Source organism: Mus caroli, chromosome 13 (genome assembly GCF_900094665.2).
Source record: "Mus caroli chromosome 13, CAROLI_EIJ_v1.1, whole genome shotgun sequence".
NCBI lineage: Eukaryota > Metazoa > Chordata > Mammalia > Rodentia > Muridae > Mus > Mus caroli.
In genome coordinates, this window is record NC_034582.1 from 51,867,941 (window position 1) to 51,890,976 (window position 23,036).

Below are 23,036 nucleotides of genomic sequence, written 5' to 3' on the forward strand. Positions count from 1 at the left end.
CCAGATGGCGACTACAGGGTATACAAAGGAAGTGTGGTTGGGTGCACAGTAGAATTGTTTGAGCCACAAAGAGTGACGTTATGTCATTTACAGGACAACCAATAAATCTGGATATAATCTAGTAAGTAAGTCAGTTTTAGAAGAAAAAAAAAGATTCAATGTTTTCTCTCAGTTGTGGCTCTCATATTTTATATAGGTGCATAAAACAATATATGTATATATGGCATGCAAGAAGTAAGACTGAGTAAGGAAAATGGAAATAGAGAAGTAAGAGATGGGTGGGCAGCAGGGTAAGGGGCTGATATGCTCAAAGGATGTTACACACTTGCATGAAGTTGTCTTATGTAACCATGACACCTTGCTACAGGTTCCAAGCAATGAGGCTGATAAACCATTGAAAGGCCTCACCACACCCCCAAACTATGATACAAAGTAAACCTTTTTAAAAGTTAATTACCTCAGGTATTTTGTTACAGTACTGCCAAGTTGACAAGTGTTAACAGTTCGAGTTTGGGTTGGTGCAGAGCTGTGTCAGCATCTGGTGATTGTTTTTGTTCCTATTATAACTTCTATTATAGCCTATATATTATATATTTTACTGGCTAGTATATTGCTTTAATAGCCACAAATGAATACTATACACCAATCACCGCTAGATTGCTTATGTTATAACACTTAGGGGAATGTGAGAGGATTTTCTTATTGCTAACTCAAGGGAGGAAAGGGGAAGCTGGAAGAAGGGTTTACTGACACACAGGGCTAGTTGTCAGGTTGGCAGCAGTTCTTACAGCATCAGCACCGCCAAACTAGCAGATCATTATCTGGACACAGCCTTTCAATCAGTAACTCCGGAGAGCCACCCTGTAGAAGCTGATTCAGAGGAGCCTTGACTCCTGGGTCAGGCCAGCCTTGCCTAGAGAGGAGCATGCTCAATCAGCCAGTGTTCTCATAGCCAGACAGCAACACCTATTTGGTCTTAGGCAAATTTCCCAGGATAACGCTGCTGATGTCATCACAGTTTTGGGAAAGAATGACCTCTTGGGGCCTCTCAAGGGCCACAATGTCTACTTTTTCTCAAAGCACCACAAGGTGGTGTTTACCCACCCTGTCCACCTCCCTCCCCATCCCCAACCCCCACGGGGAAATGCATTCATGGAGTTTTCTCAGATGGGTTTCTTAGGCCAGTGCAGCCTCTCCCTCGCTCCTGTGGACTTTTAAGGATGAGATAAAACCTGTGTCCTTTACTCCAATCCCAACCACACAGCCCTTGAGGCTGAATGCTCATGGGGGTGGGGGGAAGATGGAATGTTGAGGACTTGGGAAAGAGCTCCCAGGATGGCAGACCACTTCCTGTCCAAAGCATGCAATAAGAGCCAATCAGATGCCCGGATCAGGGGTTGAATCCAGTGGCTCAGACAGTGCTGTGGTCATGGCTGGATCTCCTGATTCATCCTGACTACAGAATGCTGGGAAGACCCTTCAGAAGGACCACTGAGTGCCAGTGTGTCTGTCCTTGGAGGCCTTTCTGACTATGAGCCATAGCAGAGAAGAGTCTAAGGGAGGATGGTAGGTAGCCTCTGGGAGGACCGGCTGGCAGAGCGACTACTGCTCTACTGTTTTGTATAACCTTAGACAAGCTAAGAGAGAACAGACCACAACCAGCCAGCATAGACCCCCAAGCCTCCAAGTGTTATGGGGTATCCACCAGAGAAGAGTGCTTGGGTATAGGTTTAAGCCAATAGAAAGTCTTTATTAGCCTCTGGTGACTACACTTGGTGTTTGGTATTCTACTGTAGCCTGAGCTCTTTTCAGGGTGAGATTTTAAGCACAAAACCCAGATCTTGGGTTAACACACTTTAGCTAACAAGAACAGAAGTAGAACTGTAGATGTCAAACATCAAGGTTCCTACATTTAAGGACTTCCCAAAGCTATGGACTCTAGTGAATTAGGTCTTTGTTTTCATTTTGGCAGGTGGTTCTCTCTGCATGCTGAGTTTTACAGCCTGAATGGCACTTCCATCATGGAGTCAGTTGTGCTAAGGTCTGGGGCCTGTTACAAAAGGAAACAGAATCCAGGGCCCTTGATGTTGAGGGTTATTGATGCTGCCTTGCAGCTGTTTTAGGGCATAGCTCAGGCCAGGGCTGGCATGAGTCAGAACACGTCTGTCCTCTAGTCAGCCAGTGGACCCTATCAATGACTATCGGCTGCTAACTTGTTGAACCCCACACTGTTCCAGGCACCATGTCAAGGACTTGGCATGTTACCTGACTTGTATCCATGACTCTTGATCTGTCTTTTAAGAACTAGAAAACAAGAGCAGAAAACGCCGACATTTGTTAAGTGGTGGAGGAAGGTTTGCATCCAGGACAGCCTGGTTTCAAATAATTTGACTATTAATTCCCCATCAAGAGAGAGCTTGACTTGACTGTCTTCTTTCTTCAACCACAGCTGCTTAGAAATGCATAGTGATGGTTGAACAGAAGGCTCTGTGAATCCCAGGGCAACTTGGCTTATATTGTTTCCAATCTGGTTGCCAGGGCTTCTTCCTGGAGACTCAGAATTCTGGTATAAGTTGCCAAGGGTGACAGATAGCTTGGTAAAAATGAACGAGCCACGTGAGTGGGAACTGTCTGTCAGGGGACTGGCTGTGGTGCCAGCAGCTGGCCAGTCTCTCACCTGCCTGGTCATTTGGCATCATCTCCCTCCTGTCTTTTCAGCTAGCCATGGATTGAAGTCCAGGGCGGTGGCAGCATACCAGGGACCAGTGCACTGCATTGCAACTATTGTGCAGATGGAGGGCCTGACAGGGCTGTACCGGGGAGCCAGCGCCATGCTGCTGAGAGACATCCCGGGATATTGCTTCTACTTTATTCCCTATGTGTTCCTGAGTGAGTGGATCACACCTGAGGCCTGCACAGGGCCCAGCCCCTATGCAGCATGGCTGGCAGGGGGCATTGCAGGTAAGGACCCCAGTCTCGGAAGTCCCGTCCCTGGGTCCTGGGCCTGCCACAGTAATGGTAGAGTATAGAGGAGCTTAGCACCACTTTCCTAGTCCTGAGGAGATGGGCCTCATCCAGCCAAATATGCAGGAGCCTTCCTTTCACTGACTCTGTGCCACACCTAGTAGAGAAAATGGCCCTTTGACCTCCCAGGTCCTTCTCTCCAGGGCTATGAGAGTCTCTGTGTGAGTTCACTGGACTGTGAGGCAATGGGTGCATTCTAGCATGTTCTCTGTGGCAGGCATTGCTGAGCTGCTATGGGGGAAGCTATTATCTCTGTTCACTTTTGCTAAATGTCAGGCTTGTTAGGTACAGGGGTCAGGGGGATCCAATCTCCGCATTGCCCTGAGATACCCAGGGGCCCAGCAGTCACAGAGATCCAAGGCTAGCCACACTTGCTCATTTTGTCACCTGGGCCACAACCCCAGTTCATTCAGAGGGAAGTCAGCATGCACTAAGTGGTTTGCCACATGCCTTCTTTGATGTGGCTCCCTACTGCCTCTCAGGCCTCCTCCTTCTCCTTTTTTCCCTCTTTCTCCTTCTCCTCCTCCTCTTCCTCTCCCTTTTCTTCTTCCTCCTCCTTTTTCCCAATTCCCTAACCCTTTAAAGTCACACAAATGCTCAGACTGGAATTTTCAAGCTGATCCTGCAAGGACGACCCCTCTGTGTGTTCTCTCAGTTTTATGCCACAGGTTTAAAGATGATTTTACACATTTTCCATTTTCCCAGGCTGGCCCTTCTCAGTGATCAGTCTTTGTGACAGACAGGCTTTGTTCAGTTTCCCCAGACTCAAACCTAGCCATAACTGCAAGCTTTTGGTCAAAGGTCTCACGCTGGGCTCTCTGCCTGTTTGGGAGACTACAGAAGCAGTCGCTATTCCACTGATAATGTTTCTGTGTGGGGAGCTCCGATATGGTCCGGTCTCTTGCTCCGGTCTCCTGCCGGCCTCATCAACACAACTCTGCTGCCCAGTTTACAGAGGAGGCGTGGGAGGCTTCCACTAGGACCACGAGTGGGTGGAGAGAGAGGATCAGAAGTCATGTTCTGGGCCAGCCCGCTTCCCCCGCCACTTATGAGGATGGGATGGGGGAGGGGGCATTGGAGGACAGCATCTTCAGGAAGCCAGGCCTTGAAGAGCCAAGACAGACAGAAAGCTCTGACATGAGTGGTTTCTCTGACTTCCCAGGGGCAATTTCCTGGGGGACAGCAACTCCGATGGATGTCGTGAAAAGTCGAATCCAAGCAGACGGGGTCTATTTAAATAAATACAGAGGAGTCATGGACTGCATCTCCCAGAGTTACCGGCAAGAAGGCTTTAAGGTAAGCTGCACGCAGCTGCCCTGGGTCAGCAGCAGCCTGGCAGAGGGTGAGGCTGCTGCTGGTGAGGCTAGAGGAGGATACTGGGAGAGCAGGTGCTGGAGGTTACCAGCCTGTTCTTGGTTAAGTTTAGTCCTCAATAGTTCATGTTTTATGAAGCAATTGTAGATGGGACCTCTCCCCTACCCCACCTCCTGATTTCTTTGTCAGCAAGTTTATTTGTTAGTATATAGAATTGTTACTGGATTTTGTATGTTGATTTTTTACCCTGATATTTTGCTGAAAATATGGATCAAGTTTTGGGGTGGAATACTTAGGTTTTTAAGGATAAGATTATGCTAATCTGCAAATAGGGACGACTTGACTTTTATTTTTTCTATTTATATTCTTTTTATTTCCTCTCTTGTCCTGATACTCCAGTGAAGACTTCAAACACTGTATTGAACAGAAGAGGAGAGAGTGGACACCCTTGTCTCATTGTAGATTTCAGAAAAACGTTCTCTCTGTGTGTGTGTGTGTGTGTGTGTGTGTGTGTGTCTCTGTCTCTCTCTGTCTCTGTCTCTGTGTGTGTGTGTGTGTGTGTGTGTGTGTGTGTGTAGCCAGGGATTTGTCAATCTTGCTTATTGTTTCAGAGAACCAACTCCTTGACTGATGATTTTTTTTTAATTTCCATTTCACGAATTTTTGACCGGACCTTTACAATTTATTTATGTATTTATTTATTTTACCGCTCACTACTTGGGGGTTTGGCTAATTCTTGTTAATTTTTTCTAAACTTTGAAGTGCACTGTTAGGGTATTTATCTCTAACTGCTCGGTTTCCTGTAAGTCAGCATCCCTAGCTATGGATGGTTTTCCCTTTCGTCTGATTCGAGGGATTTTTACATTTCCCCCTGGTTTCTTCAGTGAACATTTACGAATCGTTGGTGAGCGTACTGTTTGATCTCCATGCATCTTCACTGCTCCTGTGCTTTATCTTGCTGTTGAATTTTCGTTTTATTCCACTATGATTTGATAAGAAACAGAGACTGTGTTTATGCTTTTATATTTGCCAAGATTTAATTTGTGTCCTAGAATGTGGCCTATTTTAGAGAAGGCTCGTCCGGCTCTTTAGAAAAGCGTATATTCCGTATCCAGTGGGTGGAATATCTCATTGATGTCTGTTAAATCCATTTAATCTATCTTGTAATGGAAGGTGGAGAGCTTTTGGTTTTTGTTTTGTTTTGTTTTGTTTTTTTTACTTTTAGGTTGGTGGTCCATCTTTAGATGAACGTGGGATACTTAATGAAGTACCCACTATTATTATATCAGGAACTGTATGACCTGTAATTTCCTCTAGTGTTTATTCTCAAAATTGAGTGCCATTTGGCACAATTGCTAGGTCTTCTTTATGGACTGTCCCCTTCCTTCCTAAGCAGTGACCTTCTTATCTCTTCTGGTTTCGGTTTGATGTCTGTCTATCTTATCAGATAGCAGAATAGCCACACCAGCTGACTTTTACCTTCCAGTCTAGGCCAGCTAGCATTTGTCCTCTGCCTTTAGACTCTGGGTGTGGGGTGTGTTTCTTGCAGACAACAGGCAGCTGGGCTGATCTTTCCGCCCAGTCAGATGTCCGAATCTCTGTATTCATGAGTTGATGACATTTACATTTTAGGCTAATATTGAGAGGAGCTTATTGACTCCTGCCATCTTGTCGTTTTTTCTGATTGGTTGGATTATTGTCTGTCCTTTTCTGTTTCCCTCTTAGTAATGGGGTTTTGCTGATTTGCTGTGCTGGACAGGATAGATTCCTTTCCTAGCTCGTTCTTCATCTGTTCCTCTGTGTCGTTTATTCTTTTCCAATGCTATCATTATGGAGACTGTCTTTATCCCCTCTGTGTGCAATAGCACTGTATATCTTCTGTGGTGCTGCCCCGGTGGTCTGCAAACACTGGACATTGCAGTTTTGTGCATGGAAGTGAGGGCCAGTTGAACTTGTGACCTTGTCTTTCCTGTGGTTTCCTGTGCTTTATATTGTTGCTTACTCTGTGTTACATGAGTGTTTCCTGTCTACTAGAGCTGTCTTCATTTTGCTTGTGTGTGTGTGTGTGTGTGTGTGTGTGTGTGTGTGTGTGTGCACTAGAGCCCTCTGCTATCCGTATTTAGTTTTATAGTCTGTGGACAGGGCAGGTTGTCTAATTCTTCTAAAAACTCCCCAGACTGTACCCCCCTGGAGTGGCCAATAGTCTAGATTAGGCAGTAGTTCTCAACTTGTACGTCATGACCCCTTTGGGTTCACTGACCCTTGAGCAGGGATCACTTAATCAAATATCTTGTATATCCGAAATTTACATTGCTATTCATGACAGTAGCAAAATTACAGTTATGAAGTAGCAACAAAAATAATTTTACGATGGGGGGGTCACTACAACATGAGGAACTGTAGTAAAGGGTCACAGCACTGGGAAGGTTGAGAACTGCTGTGCCAGGGGCTCTCACCTACATATGCTGGCAATGTGAGAAGCAAATTCAGCCCTGAGCCCCAAGCAGGTGGAGGACCTGTCTGTGGTTTCAAGGCCTTCTGGGTAGAAATCCCTGCCTGGAAGGATGCAGCTGTGGGCTATGTATGCTGACGGAGCTCCTGAAGTAGACGGGTGACTAGAAATTAAGCTGTTTACTGAGCTGAGCTTTAGGACTGTTAAACCTCAGGGTTATTAGTTATGGACGCAGAGAGGACTCGTGCGGCAGGTTCATCTGGTCTTCATATCTCAAGGGAGAAACCCAGAAGCCCAGAGTTTAGGAACCCACCCCTAACCTACAACCAAAGCAATACCTGATGCTTTGGTCCTGTTCTCCGCGCGCTTAGAGGGTTGTCTTGGGCCGTGTGAGCCGTCTCCTGAAAGGAGACTTTAGCCCTGAACTGAGGAGGCTGAGCCACGGGTTCTTGGTGGTTTGACGAGCCTGGAACAGGGCTGGGAGAAGAGTTTGTGGTAATCAGGCGCTGTGAGGGGCCAGGGTCAGTGGCCTGGTGGTCCTGCCCCTTAGGGGTCTGAGGTCCTAACACTACTTGAACATTCACAACTACTACTGCGAGGAATCCCTCAGCACTGGGTCCTCTTGGCTCACCCATGCACTTGCTTATCCTTGTTGTCCATGCACTCGCTCATCCTTCAGGGGCTCGCTTAATAAGCAGTTATAGAAGGTCTACTCAGGACTGAGGCCCCATCAGTGCTGAGACCAGGGGAACCATACCCACAGACCGTGCTCCTTACCCTGTCATGGTCTACCGAGTCCTGGACCATGAGGAACAATGAGGGCATCCTGTGATCAAGAAGGTGCTGCTGTCCACTCTGGCGTGGCCATGCTTGGATAGACAGAGGCTGCAAGCAGGTCTAGGGGGCATCCAAAGCAGAGACCAGAGGTGGCTTAGAGAGGTAGATGGGACAGGCAGTCTGAGAGCATGCAAGACTGGGACAAGAGGGCCATCCTTCACAGGCTGAGGAGTGTAGGCGCATGCCGGTAGCAGGTAACCATGGAGGTTTCATGAGGAATGCCTTGGCCCCAGTGTCTTGAATGTTGTTTTGTGAAGCAAACTGTGCTCTAAGGCCAGGCGCACCTGGTACTGCCTTGGAGCAGACTCAAGCCAAGGTTCCAGGGAGTCTGGGCACCAGCATGGAAATTTCCCCTTGGAGCTGGATTCAAGTCACTCTGAATGATCCTGAAGAATTCCAAGACAGTCAGGCATGAGAAAGGAGTGCCAACACTGCCCACATCCCACATGGATGTGTAGGGCACCAGGATGTGGCCCATCAACCCCTCTCCTAGGCTGAGCTGCATCCTGTGGCTGCTAGTGGGCACGTGCACGGACGTTTGCCTCTTTCTGAAAATGAGCCACTCTGTGTCTTATGCTTTGAAGTGATTCAGTGTAAGAGAAGTTCGTTTCCTGATAGCTCTCTGATCTTGCTTTGGGTAGGGTTTACCTTTTGAGTGTGCAGTTTCCAGAGTAGGCCTTAAGGGGCAGCTCCCTAGACCCCTCTCTGATCCCGTCATTGCCATTGCTCCAGATTGGGCTTATCTAAGAGGTTCTAGATTGCCCACATTTCTCTGTAGCTACCTAGCACAAAGCAGAAAGATGTGGGGTGCCAGGAGCTCATGGGAAGCATTACCTAGGGATAGAAGACAAAACACAAGTGACCAGTCATGATACCCGTGTCTTGTGACACAGACACAGCAGAGGCTAGCAGCTTCTCTATTAAGACCATGCCACCTCAGCTCCCACAGGTGATGAGCAGTCACTGGGTGCCCACTGGTTCAATGAGTACTAGGAAGGCTTTAAGAAGCATTGTCTGGGTTGTTCCCTGGAACACCCTTTAGCGGCCCAATGTTGCCACTATTGTAGTTAAATACACTTGTAACCTCGTGCTTTTCCACTTATCCACATTGTCCCCCAAAGTAATGACTCTAAGACTTCTTATATATGAATAAATGCTTAGCCCAATATCACTGGCTCTGTTCCCCGACTAGCTCATATCTCAATAATCCAATTTATTCTATTCTAAATGTGTCATATGACTTGGTATGTCCTTGTCAGTTTCAGGTATCTGTCTCCTCCTCAGAGTTTGGGGAAAATCTCCTGCCCTGACCATCTCCCAGAATCTTCTCTTGTACCAGAACTCCCACCTCCCTATTTCCTGCCTATGCTAATAGGCCAGTAGCATTTTATTGACAGGTGATGCTTCCACACAGTGCAAGAGATTGTCTCTACATACTATAATTAGAGAGGCTGTCACCTCCCCATGGTGTCACCTTATCCATGCCTGTGATCTTAGGCATTGTCCTTGATCTGTCCTATCCTCTACCACCGCTTTAGGGATGTTTCAGAAAGCACCATCTATCATTGTACATGGCTGGGTGCTTTTTTAAAAATCAGATTCCAGCCCCGTGGAGGAGGGAGGAGGGAGGAGGGAAGAGAGAGAGAGAGGGAGGGAGGGAGAGAGAAAGAGACAGTGAGAGACAGGGAGACAGAGAGAACGAACATAGGCATAACAGTATAGACTTGATTGGACCTCAGTTTTCGGAAGTCTTCAGCGCATGCGCATCAGAGCCCATGAGGCCCGGCGCCATCACAGGTGTTGTGAGTTGGAAACATGCTAGGGTCTTTCCACATTCAGATCTTTTGGGCTCCAGTCAGTCCAGGACTGGGCTACCTTGCAGTCACCCCCCCTCACCCTCAGAGGCAGTGTTGCCAAGAGCGTGGGTTGGCACTTGGAGGGTTAACCCTGGCATAACCCCCCTCTCCCCCACAAAGGTGTTTTTCAGGGGCATCACTGTGAATGCTGTGCGCGGCTTCCCCATGAGTGCGGCCATGTTCCTTGGGTATGAGCTCTCACTGAAGGCGCTCCGGGGAGAGCACACCGTGAGAAGCGAATGAGGTATCAGGTCAGTGTGCTTTCTTCCTGGCCAGGGTTGGAGCTGGGCCTCCATTCTTCCTGGTGAAACTGTTTCTGAAGTGCCCCTCTGTCCCCCCTGGTAAGTCTAGGAGCGGAGAGGCCTGCCTTCTCACCATCACGTTGCAATTCTGAAGTAGCTGTGGCTGGCAGTGGTGTGTGGGACTCCAGTGACTAAGTTGGGCACAGTTCACAGCCATGTCACCTGCTCTGGTCCCCCCTCGCAGCTTCCGCAGCCCTTGGAGAGAAGTGCCTATAGCCTCTTTCTTAAAACATAGTGATCTCTGATCTGTGGACACTATCCCCAGTGGCCACCCAAGCCCACACAAGGCCATCTCCCCTCTTCCGACTAAGCCTACTTTACTCCTTTGCAAAGCTCTGAAGGACGGCCACTTACAACCGGAGTCTCCTCTTTTCCTTTCTCACAAGGAAGGATCAGTATAGCTCTGCACAGCTGACTGCTTGCTCAAATGCTCTCAGCAGTTCCCGGAAGTCAGTCCATATTGCCACCTCATCCTTCAGTCAGGCTCCCCCCCATCCTGAACACCCCCCTTCTGCCTGTACCTCTCCCCACCCCTACCCCCCCCCCCCCCCCCGTCTGTATTCCCATGGTGCCTTGAGCCAACTCCCTCTTGGTCTTGGTTTCACCAGTTATTTGTCCTCCGGGGCTGCTTGGAGGACTCCTCCTCCAGGAAGGCAGCTTGATTCTTTTGCTGAGATGTGGTCTGCCTACTAAGGACCACCCCCTAGCTGCCCTGGTTGCCCTCCGTTCTTCCCAGTGGATGGCCCTGAACAACAGGTGTCCTCTCTCCACCCTTTTCATGATGGTGACTCAGCACGGTTCCTCCCTGCTATTGCTGCTCCTTCCTGGGCTCTAACGCGTCACTTGCCAAGCTCCAAAGATGGAGGGACTCGGTCACTGGATTTTCACATCAGCGAGAAGCCTGTTACTCTGCCTCTGTGGCCACCAGTTCATCCAAGGAGGATGGCCACCATCAGGGAAGCCTAGAAGCCCTGACTTAGATCCTCCAATCCCACACTGCAGGGGCTGCTGGGAAGCACAGACAGACAGTGCAGCATGCTGGGTCCTAGATGCAAGCAGAGAGGGCCTGCAGCCAGGCTGACCACAGAGAACCTAGAAGCTGGCCTTAAATAAACCTTTGCAGCCTTTCACTAGAATTGCAACACTCACAGCTTCGCCGGCTCTTTGCCCCCTTTATATAAAATAAAAAGAGGGTAGTTGCACATTTCACAAGATTAAAGCTCTTGGTGAAGCGTCCTTGTGTTTGGATGGAGTCCAGGTCAAGGCAGGGCAGAGCAGAACCACAGTTTCATTCCTAATGCTGTGTACAGACATCCCCCGCCCACCCCACGCCCACGCCACCCCACGCCACCCCCACCCCCACTAGATCTCCAACAGGGAAAAATAAATGTTTTAAATCCTGCAACAAAATCAATGTGTTTTTGCATTGTAGGATAATATAGAAACTACAGAAAGAGCAAAGCAAGAATTCCTGTGATCACCATAAGGTCCAATCGTAGCCTGAAACCCAGAGCCGACTTTGCACAGCGCAGCTGCCTTCCTGCCTAATGGCCTGGAACCATGTCCGAGTCACGTGGTTTAAATCTTCAGCTACAAAATGGCTTTAGAAGCAAGACCTCAGCTCCCCGGAGTGACTGGGTACTTGTCCTAGTTGTCACACTAGGCCACTCTTGGCCACCCTGAGGACTGGCTCTTTAAGGCGGCTGGAGGAAGTTTCTAGAGAGCCAACTCGTGGCATTTGAGAGCACGGTATCCGAGCCAGCTGGAAGCTTTCCTTTCTGAATGTCTTCTCCCTTGTAAAGGGTTGGGAAACCCGTCTCCTTAGGGAAAAAAACACAAAAACAAAACCAAAACAAAATAAAACCCTCTAAGCAGCAGCAGTAAGGTTGGAGGTCTCAAGTGGGACAGAGTGAACCAGCAGCATAGTCTTCCCCCCACCCCCACCCCCACCCCCACCCCCACCCCCACATGGTTTTTCTCTGTAGCCCTGGCTGTCCTGGAACTCACCCTGTAGACCAGGCTGGATTCGAACTCAGAAATCTGCCTGCCTCTGCCTCCCAAATGCTGGGATTAAAGGCGTGCGCCACCACTGCCCAGCTAGCAGCATAGTCTTGAACAAGGCGTTTAACATCGTGTTCTAACCAGAAGCCATGTACACCAGGCCTGCCAGCAAGCGTGAGCTTTAACTTACAAAGGTTTGGAGCAGGCCACAGTCTGCAGCACAAATGTGAACTCTTTGAAGAAGTGAACAGCAACACCGCCCTCCTCACCTAGTCCCCAAAATGGAGGAGACAGTGTATCTCAGATGACCTTGGAACACTCATTGCAGACCCTAAGAAATGGTGGGATGGGGACGGTCTCCAAAGTCCCAGGCATAGGGTCAATAAAAATGGTTTCCAAATACATACCTGGGATAGAGGACTCGGCTCCCTAGAGTCTCGGGGAGATGGCACCTTCCTTCCCGTCCATCCCTAGTTCTGTCTCCTTCCATGCTACTCATAGCAGAGCTGTGAAGCTCAGTGGTCAGCCCTGTATGGGGTAGTTCGTTGTCATGGGGATGGCTTGAGGAAGAGGGTCCCAGTCACTCATAAGCCGTCCTTAGGTTTCCTCATGAGTCCTGTGTTATCAGTCCATGCCCTTTCAGGATCCTGGTAGCCGATCCCTTCCTAGAACGGAGCTGTGCTATACTCTGCCCTGATGTGTATCCTCCAAACCTGGGAGCTTGCTTTCTGTTTACAAGGAGCTTCATAAACAAAGAAAGGAGATGCGTTCTTCCTGTGACCCCTTGTTTGAACATTTACAAACACTCCCACACAGCCTTCCTGACTGACTGCAGCACGTGGTGATCACTACCGCATCTCTGTGGCATGAGAGCCATCTCCGTGTGGGTTGTCCGAGCCTAGATCCTGCTGGCTGAAAAAAGAGAACTCATTATGTGGCCCCTCTCCTCTCAGGGCTACTGTAATCTGAGCAGGCCTCATCCCACAGCAGATGCTGACAATACCTGTAGAACCAGCAAGAGCAAATTACTGGAGAGTAGAAGACCCAGCCATCTCTGCTCAGTGCCAGGTGGGCCACAGCCATCATCCTGAGCTTGGACTCCCTCCCTTCATGATTGCAGACTCTGTTTCTCTCCCCAGTCTAATGATGGAAGGAAGCAGCAGACCATGAACCAGGCAGCCACCATCTCTTTCAGCTCTGGATTAGAACCTGAGAAAACAGGCAAAACATTCTGTGCCCACAGATGATGAAAACCCAGCATAGACTTGAGTTCCCAAATAAAACCACCGTAAGCCCCTTGGGTTGTTTCTGTGTGACATGCAGAGCTCTCACCCTGGCTTCTGAGAGACCTTGGTCACCTTCCTCTCTATCCAGTTTAGATCTGTGGAGATGTTGCCATCCCAGAGAGAAACCAGTGTGTGTCATTTTCTTCCCGGTCCTCAAGATTGAGAGGGAGGGCTCGGTGTCTAGAAAAGAACATATAGGATAAGAATATCCAAAGATTCTCTCCCAAGCCTGAGCAGTGTCATGTGATGGTGTTGTGCGTGGCAGGTGACAGCCAGAGCTTGCAGGGGTGGGTGTTCTGTGGACATGACTTTTATGTGGGAATCATAATAAAAGGCACAGTCTGCTTTCCAGTGTGACGTTGTGCATCTGTCTTACCTCCTATGGGAACCGCCTAGGAGGTAGCATTGCTATTGTGTGGCATGTGTTCACGTGTGTACTTGCAGCAGCCACACCTACTGCACCCCGCAAACCTCTCTCAGCACACCCACGGCTGGAATGTGGCTTCAGAGTCCCGTCCAACACTGTCACCTGGGCAGGCACCACCAGCCAAGCAGAAATGTGCTCCAGGGTGATCTTATACTCCAGTGAGGAACTGTCCTCACAGCCATGTAAAAAACAAGCCTTTAAGATCTTCCTTGGGGGCTGGAGAGATGGCTCAGTGGTTAAGAGCACCATCTGTTCTTCCAGAGGTCCTGAGTTCGATTCCCAGCAACCACCTGGTGGCTCACAACCATCTGAGGTGAAATCTGACGCCCTCTTCTGGTGTGTCTGAAGATAGTGACAGTGTACTCACATACATAAAAGAAATAAATCTTTTTAAAAAAAGATTTCCCTTGGTTTGCTCCAAGGAAGAGGTAGTAGGGGGATCCACCACCTCTATGTGATCTAGACCGAGCACCAAATCACAGCTGCCCCCCCACCCCGAGGCTGACATAGCCACTCTCCCCTGTGTAGATCACAGGCGTTTCCTCACAGTGCTCTCTCCACATCCATCCTCCACAGCTCCTGGAGTTCAAAGCCCCCTCCCCTGGGCAGCTCTGAACCCAAGGCTATGGGGCCCCTGGTCACTTAGTCATCACACGTGTGTTGAGCACCTGCTGTGTTGTAGGCACTGTCTCCAGGGGTAAGAGTGGAGGAGCCCCAGCAGAGTTTTCATTCTAGTTTACTAGACCCTTTAACAGGAAGAGACTGGCTTCATTCCCACCACAGCACCACAGGCAGGTACTGAGGGTGCTGGCAAGGAGATGCTCCTAGTGTGTTACAGGATGCCGAGATGGACCCAGAGTGCCTCCTCTATCCCATTCCAGGATGTGTCAAGTAGGCGTGCCCTGGTTGCATGTCTTGGCTGCACAGTTGGGTTGGAAGAGTGGTGTGTTCAGAGGCCAGCCAGGATCTCCCACTGTGTGCTCCTAGATAGGCAGAGAGTTTACTCCTCTGTAGTGAATGCATAGGGGGCAGCTGGAAGCCCTTCTTGTCGTCTGAGACATCGCTTGCTGTACAGTCCTTGTGAGATCCCATGTGCACACGAGAAAACAGGAGTGGAGAGGAAGGCGGTATCTTAGAATCATGTGAAGTTAGATTTTGGTCTTGTGGGACAAACACTGTCCCTCAAAAGCCTGTTTGGCTGATATGCCATAGAATCGCCACTTGATGGCAGCAGACATCAACTAAATCCCAAGGCTGTCTGCTAGCTGGTGACCTGTAGAGCATAGGTCCTGGGCACTTCCCTCCCTGTCTCACTGTTTGCCTTGCCCCAGGGTGCTGTCCTTTCCTTGGGCTCCAGCCTCAATGCCTATCTGCATAATCTCCACGTGTTCTGCCTGCGTGGGCTTCTCTTTTCCTCATCTATAAAAAACAAAAACAAAAACAAAAACAAAAGCCAGTCTTCCTCCGCGATTCAGGGCTGCTCAGCTTTCTGCCCAGAGGTTGACAAAGGGTGGATGATGTATCTGTGTACCCTGGGCCTGGTCCATGTGAAACCCCGAGAGCCACAGCTGCCCCTGGTGTCTTCATAAGCATGCTTTGGAGTGGGGTAGTTGCAAATACTGAATGGGTCTTCGAATGCTCAGGACACAGGACGGGTTATTGGTCTGGGTTCTAACTCCCAGAATCCTTTGTGCTAAGCTGTTGTCAAAGAAGATTCCAGAAGCATGTGATTCGGTTGTGACATCCAGGGAGCCGTACATCCAGAGAAGTGTGACTTCTGGCCACTGGCCGAGCATAGAGAGGGCTCACTGGGCTTGGTTTCCCTGAGCATGGAGGGGGCCCCCCTGGGTTAGGTAACCCAAGTCCTAAGAACGGTGTTCATGGTCCCACAGCACGTCATCTTTCCTGCACCTGCATGCTTATTATGGTTGCGGAGTCATCGAACCGCGTCCTTGGGTGCGTGGGACACAGATGCAACTTGTTTTTATGTTCTACCTAAATTTAACTGTCCTCCTCCTTCCCCAGCTGGCCTCACTTCTCCCACCCCCCACCCCCACCCCACTAAGCCCCATTCTATCCAATACCCAGGAGTGGGTCTGGGGTGTGATTTTGCCACTTGTGGGGAAATTTTCGGAATTCCAAGTGAAATGTTCAACTCGAGATGGCTCCCTTTCCCGTTTGGAGGTGACTTTGGATTCTGAGGCTGGGATACAGCCTCAGGAACCCCAGGTGAGCCCTCCTCACTCCAGGTGTGCCCTCCTCATCCCAGGTGTGCCCTTCTCACCCCAGGTGTGCTCCTTCCTTACTCCAGATGAGCTCTCCTCACTCCAGGTGTGCCCTCCTCACTCCAGGTGTGCCCTTCTCACCCCAGGTGTGCTCCTTCCTTACTCCAGATGAGCTCTCCTCACTCCAGGTGAGTCCTCCTCACTCCAGGTGAGTCCTCCTCACTCCAGGTGTGCCATCCTCGGACTTTGTCTGCAGGAGTGAATCTTTTTTTACTCAACTTTACAGACAAGCCAAGGGAAAGCACCAAGCTGGCAGGTGGTTTTGATGTGGCAGCAAGCCTCGGTTTCTATTGCTCGGCCTCTCCCCCTTGCAGTAGCTGGTGTTGTCTTCTGAGACCATCCCAACCACCAGCATCCGCCTGCCCCTCCCTGCAATCCTGAGTGAGTACAGTCAGCACAAACCACAATGAGTAGTCTGACTCAGAAGACCCAGATGCAGGGGAAACCACCCGGGTTGCCATGAAGCCAGCCAGTCAGGGTGCTGCAGAAACCTCTGTTCCTCCTGGAGATGACCCAGAGCCAGAGGGAGCGTAAGTGAGCCCCAGGCTGGAGTAAAGCTGTCTTGTACACTCAGCTCCTCAATCCCTTAGCGCCACCCTGAAACCCAAACAGCTCAGCCAGCTCAACATTGTTGTGACTCTTTTGGCTGTAAACCTTGACCTATCCGTGTGAACATTCTTGGGCTTTGAATATTGATGCGTTTAATTACAGAATTTTGCCCCAGGTCCTGTTATGGGTGTTATGTAAGGATTGGCACTTGAATTGTGCATTAACTTTTGAAAGGACTAAAGAGGGTGAAATCTGAACCCTTTCTGACCTTTGCTTGCTGGATAAGTGAGTGTGCCCTGGGGCTGCGGTGAACCCATCTGACCCTCAGGCTGTCAGAGGAAGTAGTGTAGAAATCTCACACAGATAGGGGAGCGACAGAACGGGGTGGGCAGAGAGAGGGGTTGGCAAGCAGAACCAGCTGGAAGTGGCTCTCTGCTTTTCAGTTTCCACCAGCTGAAGGCTCTTGGGAACGTCTCCAACCTGGAAAGCTTTGACTCTCATGCTTATAAAAAAGAAATGCCAGTGTCTACTTCCTGCCAGTCCTGAGTTCTGCCTCCTGGTACAAACAGAAACAGTGCAGAATGTGAAGTGTTTGATCTGATGATTATTGTAAATGAGTGGCACTCCCTCAGCATCTCGTGTCTGTCACACATTGAGTGCTAAGTTTGGAAGGATTTGGCTCATTTTGGCAGGAACCACAGACCAGACATGAGTTAGGCACAACACAGACTCAGACACCCTCCTTATTCAATGCCCTGCATAGAGGCATTGAATAATAGTTCTGGAAACTTCATGCATGAAGACAGAACCCAGGTTCTTTTCTCCCTCACACCTCTGTATCAGCAGGTAGAAGGGGAGAGGACCACTTTCTCTGCCAAAGATCCTATCCTTGACCTTGTGTCTGCCAGCGTATCAGTCGGGGCTGAAGGGGCCAAACAGAAGGCCTGAAGTCTTCTATCCGGGATAGGCAGGTAGTATAAACTGACCCTTGACCTGCCTGGAGGTGTTGCAGAGACACCCACAGAATGATCTAGGCCCAATCTATCCACCAGGCATGCATATTCTTGACCCAGTTCCAGTTGTGCCCTTGCACCCTGGAGACCAGTCATCTGTTCAGGCCACATTCACATGGCGCCTCCTGCAGGGCATTTCAGTGCTAGTCCAAGAGTGAATGGAGTTGGTCCCTGGAGAGCCGGGGTGTGATCGGGAGAGGCAAGCAGGCATGCTTAGCAGGCTGCGAGCATCGTGGGACAGAGACCAGGAGTGGGTACTGCGGTGGGATATGTAGGGTGTTAGGCTGAGGGGAATGGTTGTATCCGAGTTCTGCCAGTCATTCAGTCTGATTCATGGATTTTGTTGGCTGGCCCATGGTGGGCACTCTCCGAGCAGGCTCCAGGTAAATATGCCACGTTGCTCTCACACTTCCCTACTTCAAGCTCTCACCTGAAGAGACCCTGTTCTGGGACCCAGCTCCAGACCTGGTGCCAGGCCTTTGCACTCTTAGGTTAAAAAAAATTACTTTTTAAAAATTATATGTAGGTGTGTTTGTTTGCAAAGTCATGTGGGCATGTACACATGACTGCAGGTGCCCTTGGTGGGCAGAGGCATCAGATCCCCTGGAGCTGGAGTTACAGATGGTTGGGAGCCTCCTGCCAAAGGTGTTGGGAACTGAACTTGAGTCCTCTGGAAGAACAGCAAATGCTGTAACCACTGAGCCATCTCTCCAGCTCCCATGCTCAGATTCCCAAGGACTCTCTCAGCCTTTGGACTCACCAAACAATGGTCCTTTCTACTTTGGGGGTCTCAGAACTTGGTAGTGCCCTGTGTCTCCCTCATGCTGTTCTTAGCCTCTGCTGCTGTTGTCTGCTGTCACCTTTCAGGCTGTGCCCCCTTGTAACTGCTTGCCTATAGACCAGACAAGGCTCAAGCCTCTGGTTCTGTGCTCTGGCTTATAACTCTGTTTATTACCAAGTCTTTGATCCATTCTACCTATGCAACACCGGGAGCTTCATTTGCTCTGAGCAACAGGAAGGAGTAGGCACGGAGGAAGGGTCTGGAGACAGCTTGTCTCTCTCCCTCCCCGTGGATCTTTATTTCAGATACCTTTTACTTCTCCCTCCCCATCGTTCCAAAAGCAACTGTGAAGCAAAAGGACACAAAAGGGCTTTGGTCTAGAATAGCTTAGTTTATTTCTTCACTGTAACAATTAAGGAGGGGAGGTTTTGTAAATTCAATAAATAGAATAAATAGCATCTGTCTTCATGGTCGGCTTTTCTGTCCTCGCATCTCTGTCTTCTGGAACATCCCCAGGAGACTCTTCAGAAATGACAGTGTGTTGCCTGCCATGGTCTGGTTGCATGGCTTTTCACAGGAAAAGGACTGCAGGGAGAGAAGTGGGCAGAACAGGGTGAGCATCCGCAGCCCACTTTGCAGCAATACACTCCTAGCAGCCCAGGACCAGCTTCCCTCAAACCTGGGGGCCAGTTGATGGGCAGGGGAGAGAAGCTTGAGATGGGAGGGAAATAAGAAGGTTGATCCTGGGCTAGCTAGCATTTGGTAAGACCATGTAAGTGTTAATTTGGGGTCACGATTCCAGGAGTCTGTGCACATACACACACACGTAGTTCTGAGTGAGACTTTGGATTCACAGAGACCAGGGTTTAAGTCACAGCTTTGTCTCTTATAAAATACAATAGCATCAGAAAAATAACTTTCCCGGGTATCGCATTCCTCCCTATGGAGCTGGCGAACAGAGCTAAAGCTGGCCTCTAAGGCAGGTGCTCAGCGTAATGGCTCATGTAACATAGCCAAGTGCAGGTGCCACTGGGGGCAGAGATATGTGACTAGGCTAGCCGACCACAGCACTTGGGACTGCTGGTGTTCTCTTATGAAAGGACACACAGGGAGAAAGGACGGTGACAGACCACTGCCTCAGGAACCAGGGTATATGCTGATAGTCAGTAGGGCAGGCGGAAGTACTTACCTAGACCTTGGCGTCTTTTCTTTTACAAAACCTTTCAGTCATTCAACAAACCAACGCACACACACACACACACACACAAACCTGACTTAGAGGCTCCCACATCCTCGGTTAGTAAAGTGAATTTTTAGGATGATTTAGTGCTGCATGAGTTACAGTCTGATTCTCTAGAGTCTGGCTTTTGCTTACAATTAGGTGAATTCTTTCACTATCAACGGTCTCCATTTAATCAGGGGAACCACGGACCCCGAAGCAGATCTGTTCCACTGCAGTGATCTTGTTCCTGGTTACATTTCTTGCCTGACCCCCTTCCGGCCTGGGCCTACCTGCTTTAACTTTACCATCCTCTCTCATTTGCTTGGATGTGAGCAGACAGTTGTTGCTCTCAAGGCCCTCTGCCACAGGCTCTGACCCAAAGGTCCTACTTTTGTCACACACGGACACAAAACTCACCGGACACGTGTTGTTCTTTAGGATTCCAACTATCTTTTTCACCCGATGGAAAACAGGCATGAGTCTTGGTTTCTGTGTGGCATTGGTCAGCTGTAACAGTCCCTCATGGTAGCACGGTGTGGTACAATCATCCTGGTAAATAACAAGGACTTATAAAAAGGATTTATAATAAAAACTGCCTAGGACTGCTTTCAGGAAGAATCGCCAAGAGGATTTTAAAGAGCAACTTAATTTAACCAATGTCGCCCAAACTCATGCTCTTCTTCCTGGCCACCCGAGGAAACTCTCTTAAGTAATTTGAGGTGAGGTCAATTTCCCAGTGACATTCCTGAGGAGACTCCACACAGGAAATGTAGACCTGATGCCCTAGCAAAGGTGGTACTGCATCTGTCTCGCACCTGGTGGCCCTGTGCAGGTCCAGTGGCTGAGAGTTTGAAAGTCCAGAGAAAGGAAAAGCATTTTCTCATGCCAGCTGATGGGACAAGCCATTTGCATAGGGCTCCTGTTTGCTGCAAGCTACAACCCTGCATCGAGAAGGGAGTGGGTAGATTGGACCCTCCCCTAGCCATAGAACTCCAGTAAATGGGGCTTCTGACTTCCACAGGGTTCTAAGCTCAGCTTTTCCCTGGTCCAACTTGAAGAGTGAGCCCTGCAGTGGCTACAGGCCTGGGTGACCACTCCCTCATCATAACCAGGAGTTAGAATAGCTCCAGAGCCTCCTGCCTTCCCCTCCCTGCCAGGATGGGAGTTGCTCTCTTAGGGTCCCATTCAGCACCAAACTTAGATACTGTCTTCCCAGAGGATAGTTGGAACCATTTGGGAGCCACTAAAGACCAGCAAGGAGATGCAGAAGGAGGGAGAGATGGAGACTGGGAGGGGGAAAGAGTAGGAAGATGCCAGAGAAAGGAGGTGTGTGTGTGTGTGTGTGTGTGTGTGTGTGTGTGCGCGCGTGCGTGTGTGTGTATGAATGATATCTGGATGATCCCTGCCTGATGTTACTATTTTGTTTGTTTCACAAATCTGGACTTACCACAGATCAACCAGTAAGCAATATTCTTCTTTTCTTTTTTTCATTTTATACATGCCCATTGATCTCAGAAGAGAGTCAATACGTTTTAGACTCTGAAAAATATCCAGATTTCTCAAGGGCATGATGCTAGCTTAAACATATAGTTGTGTGTATGATGCATATATAAATATAAGTTTTAAAGGTGGGGTCTATACTTTAACAGTCCCACTTAAACAGTAATTTGGAATTTAGAATGTCAAATGAGTTGCGTGATTGCTCTTCAAAGCGTAAACAGTGTCCCCTGACCTTTTTCTGACTATACTTACAGTTGGAACGGAGAGACACAAGCAGCTGGTCACCTGCAAGAGAGAAATCTCGGTATGAGCATTCTAGCTGTGAACACTGAGAGAAGTCTGGAAAGTTCTAAAGATTATTCACTCACGTTGCCGCTGCAGCTGCATTTTGACGGTGGATCATCCTACAGTAGGCAAAGAGATAACCCCCAGTGAGTTGAGCCCCTTTTGCCATCCTCCAGCTGATGGCTCTCCCCAGACCCCTAAATCTACCTTCAGATTTTCAATAAGGTAATTGGTGTCTCTGATGCCCCATATGGTGCTGCATCTCTGGCCCAGCACAGAACCGAAGAGCAAAACAGAGGCAAGGATGTATGTCACCAACATGTTGACGGGAGTCTGGAACTCAGTCTACCAGCATCTTCCAGACTAGCTGTATTTAAAGCTCTTCAAACCGGGAAAAACCCTGACATCAAACTGATACCCAGTGCCCACTTTTTTCTCTGTAAGTTGAGGCCAATTGAGATATTGAAAAAAAAATCAGTCTGAGTCACTTGACAAAGGCTGTCTTATGCCAGGAAATACCATTCCTCAGAAAAGATGCTCTTCAAACAGTCGGGTTCTGAAATACTAAAGGAAAAGTTAAAGATCTAGCCCCAACCCCCATTAAAGGCAGGAATTCTGGTTGTGAGATTCAAAACACTTTCCATGAAAGCCCAGGTCTGTGTTTTCCCCTCCACATTAGTGAGAAATGCTGATAGACAGTGAGTTACAGGGGTGGTAATGAAGGGGTCACGCTGGGGATATCAGGGGAAAGCAAGACTTGCCTTTCACTCATTGGGGTTTTCCTCTGGCTATTGGAGCCTCAGTTTACTTGATTGCTAGATACTCACAGTATGTCAGGCCTAGGAACAAAAGTTCTACCTCATACATACACCTCTGAGAAGTCGCTCTATGCGAGTATATGAGGAGTTGTTTTCTGTAAGTACGTGGATGCTGGAACTGTGCTTGCTAGCGTTGGCCTTGAGGATCCTTGGAATCTTTACAGACCATGTATACGTGTGTACTAGGCAACATTAGGTTAAAACCACAAAACAACTCAGTACTAAAACAGGGTACCCCCTATCACTAGAGCATTCACAGCATCTATCAGCCCACCCCAGGCACTTTATGTAAATTAACACCAAGTGAGGTGGATACTAAGTTGCCAGTGGATACTAAGTTGCCATTTTCATTCTACCCCTGGAGTCACTAGATACATCTTAGCTACCAGGTCCTCTAGTTCATCACTAAGACCAGACAGCACACTTCTGTGATGTACTGATGCAAACACTATAATTATCTTCAGGATTTTATACATAGGGAAACTGAGGTACAAAGAAACAATTGCCCCAAAGTCGTACAATTGGGAATCTGTAGATTCTGAATTGAAAGTCCCAAGTGCAGGTTTTTGGGGGCTGCAGAAATTGAACTCCGCCAGGCAAGCATGCTGTACTAACAAGCTACATTCTGACAGGCAAGTGGTATGTGTGTATGGAGGTAAAGAGACACTTTGGGGTAGTCCATTCTCTCCCTCTGTCTTGTCTCTGGTGTTTTGGCTATGTTGTATACTCCAGAGTAACTGGCCTGCAAGTTTCTGGACAATTCTCTTATGTCTTCTGTTGTTGGCAGAGCTCTGGGGTAGCAGGCAAGTAACACAGCATCCTGCCTTTTCACGTGGGGTCTGGGAATTGAGCCTGGGTTGTCCAGTTTGTGCACTGCTGCTTCTCCCAGTTGTGCTATTGAACAACTCTTGAGTGTCCCCTAGCTGCCCTGCTCTGCCCTGCTCTGCCCTACCCACTCCCACCCATATTCCAGGGTCTTTATGGTCTGTTCCTCCAGTCCAGTTTCTAAATGTTTGTTGACTGACTTCAAACATTAGTTTGAAACTTTTTTTTTTTTTTTGGTTACTGGAAAGGTTCATTTAAA

The 23,036-nt window shown here is 48.9% G+C and overlaps 2 protein-coding genes across 4 annotated transcripts in view; one reads left to right on the forward strand and one right to left on the reverse strand.

The window, feature by feature from the left end:
• The window catches only part of Slc25a48 (solute carrier family 25 member 48), a 36,781-nt gene extending 25,051 nt beyond the window's left edge, over window positions 1–11,730 (forward strand). For 2 of the 3 annotated variants that reach the window (XM_029468606.1, XM_021180338.2), the window contains 4 exons: window positions 2,719–2,961; window positions 4,187–4,320; window positions 9,604–9,734; window positions 11,218–11,730. In XM_029468606.1, the coding sequence (XP_029324466.1) occupies window positions 2,719–2,961; window positions 4,187–4,320; window positions 9,604–9,726 (500 nt within the window). In that variant the 3' untranslated portion in view covers window positions 9,727–9,734; window positions 11,218–11,730. Of the gene's footprint in view, window positions 1–2,718; window positions 2,962–4,186; window positions 4,321–9,603; window positions 9,735–9,834; window positions 10,322–11,217 lie in introns of those variants that run through there. The other variant, XM_021180339.2, reaches the window with a different exon arrangement.
• Window positions 11,731–18,506: 6,776 nt separating this feature from the next.
• Window positions 18,507–21,475, reverse strand: Il9 (interleukin 9). Its single transcript, XM_021181124.2, has 5 exons — window positions 21,342–21,475; window positions 21,218–21,253; window positions 21,102–21,134; window positions 19,767–19,898; window positions 18,507–18,712 (listed from the first exon to the last, which is right to left on the reverse strand). The coding sequence occupies exons 1-5, from the start codon at window positions 21,453–21,455 to the stop codon at window positions 18,593–18,595; spliced, it is 435 nt and encodes a 144-aa protein (XP_021036783.1). The 5' UTR covers window positions 21,456–21,475; the 3' UTR covers window positions 18,507–18,592.
• Window positions 21,476–23,036: the final 1,561 nt, after the last annotated feature.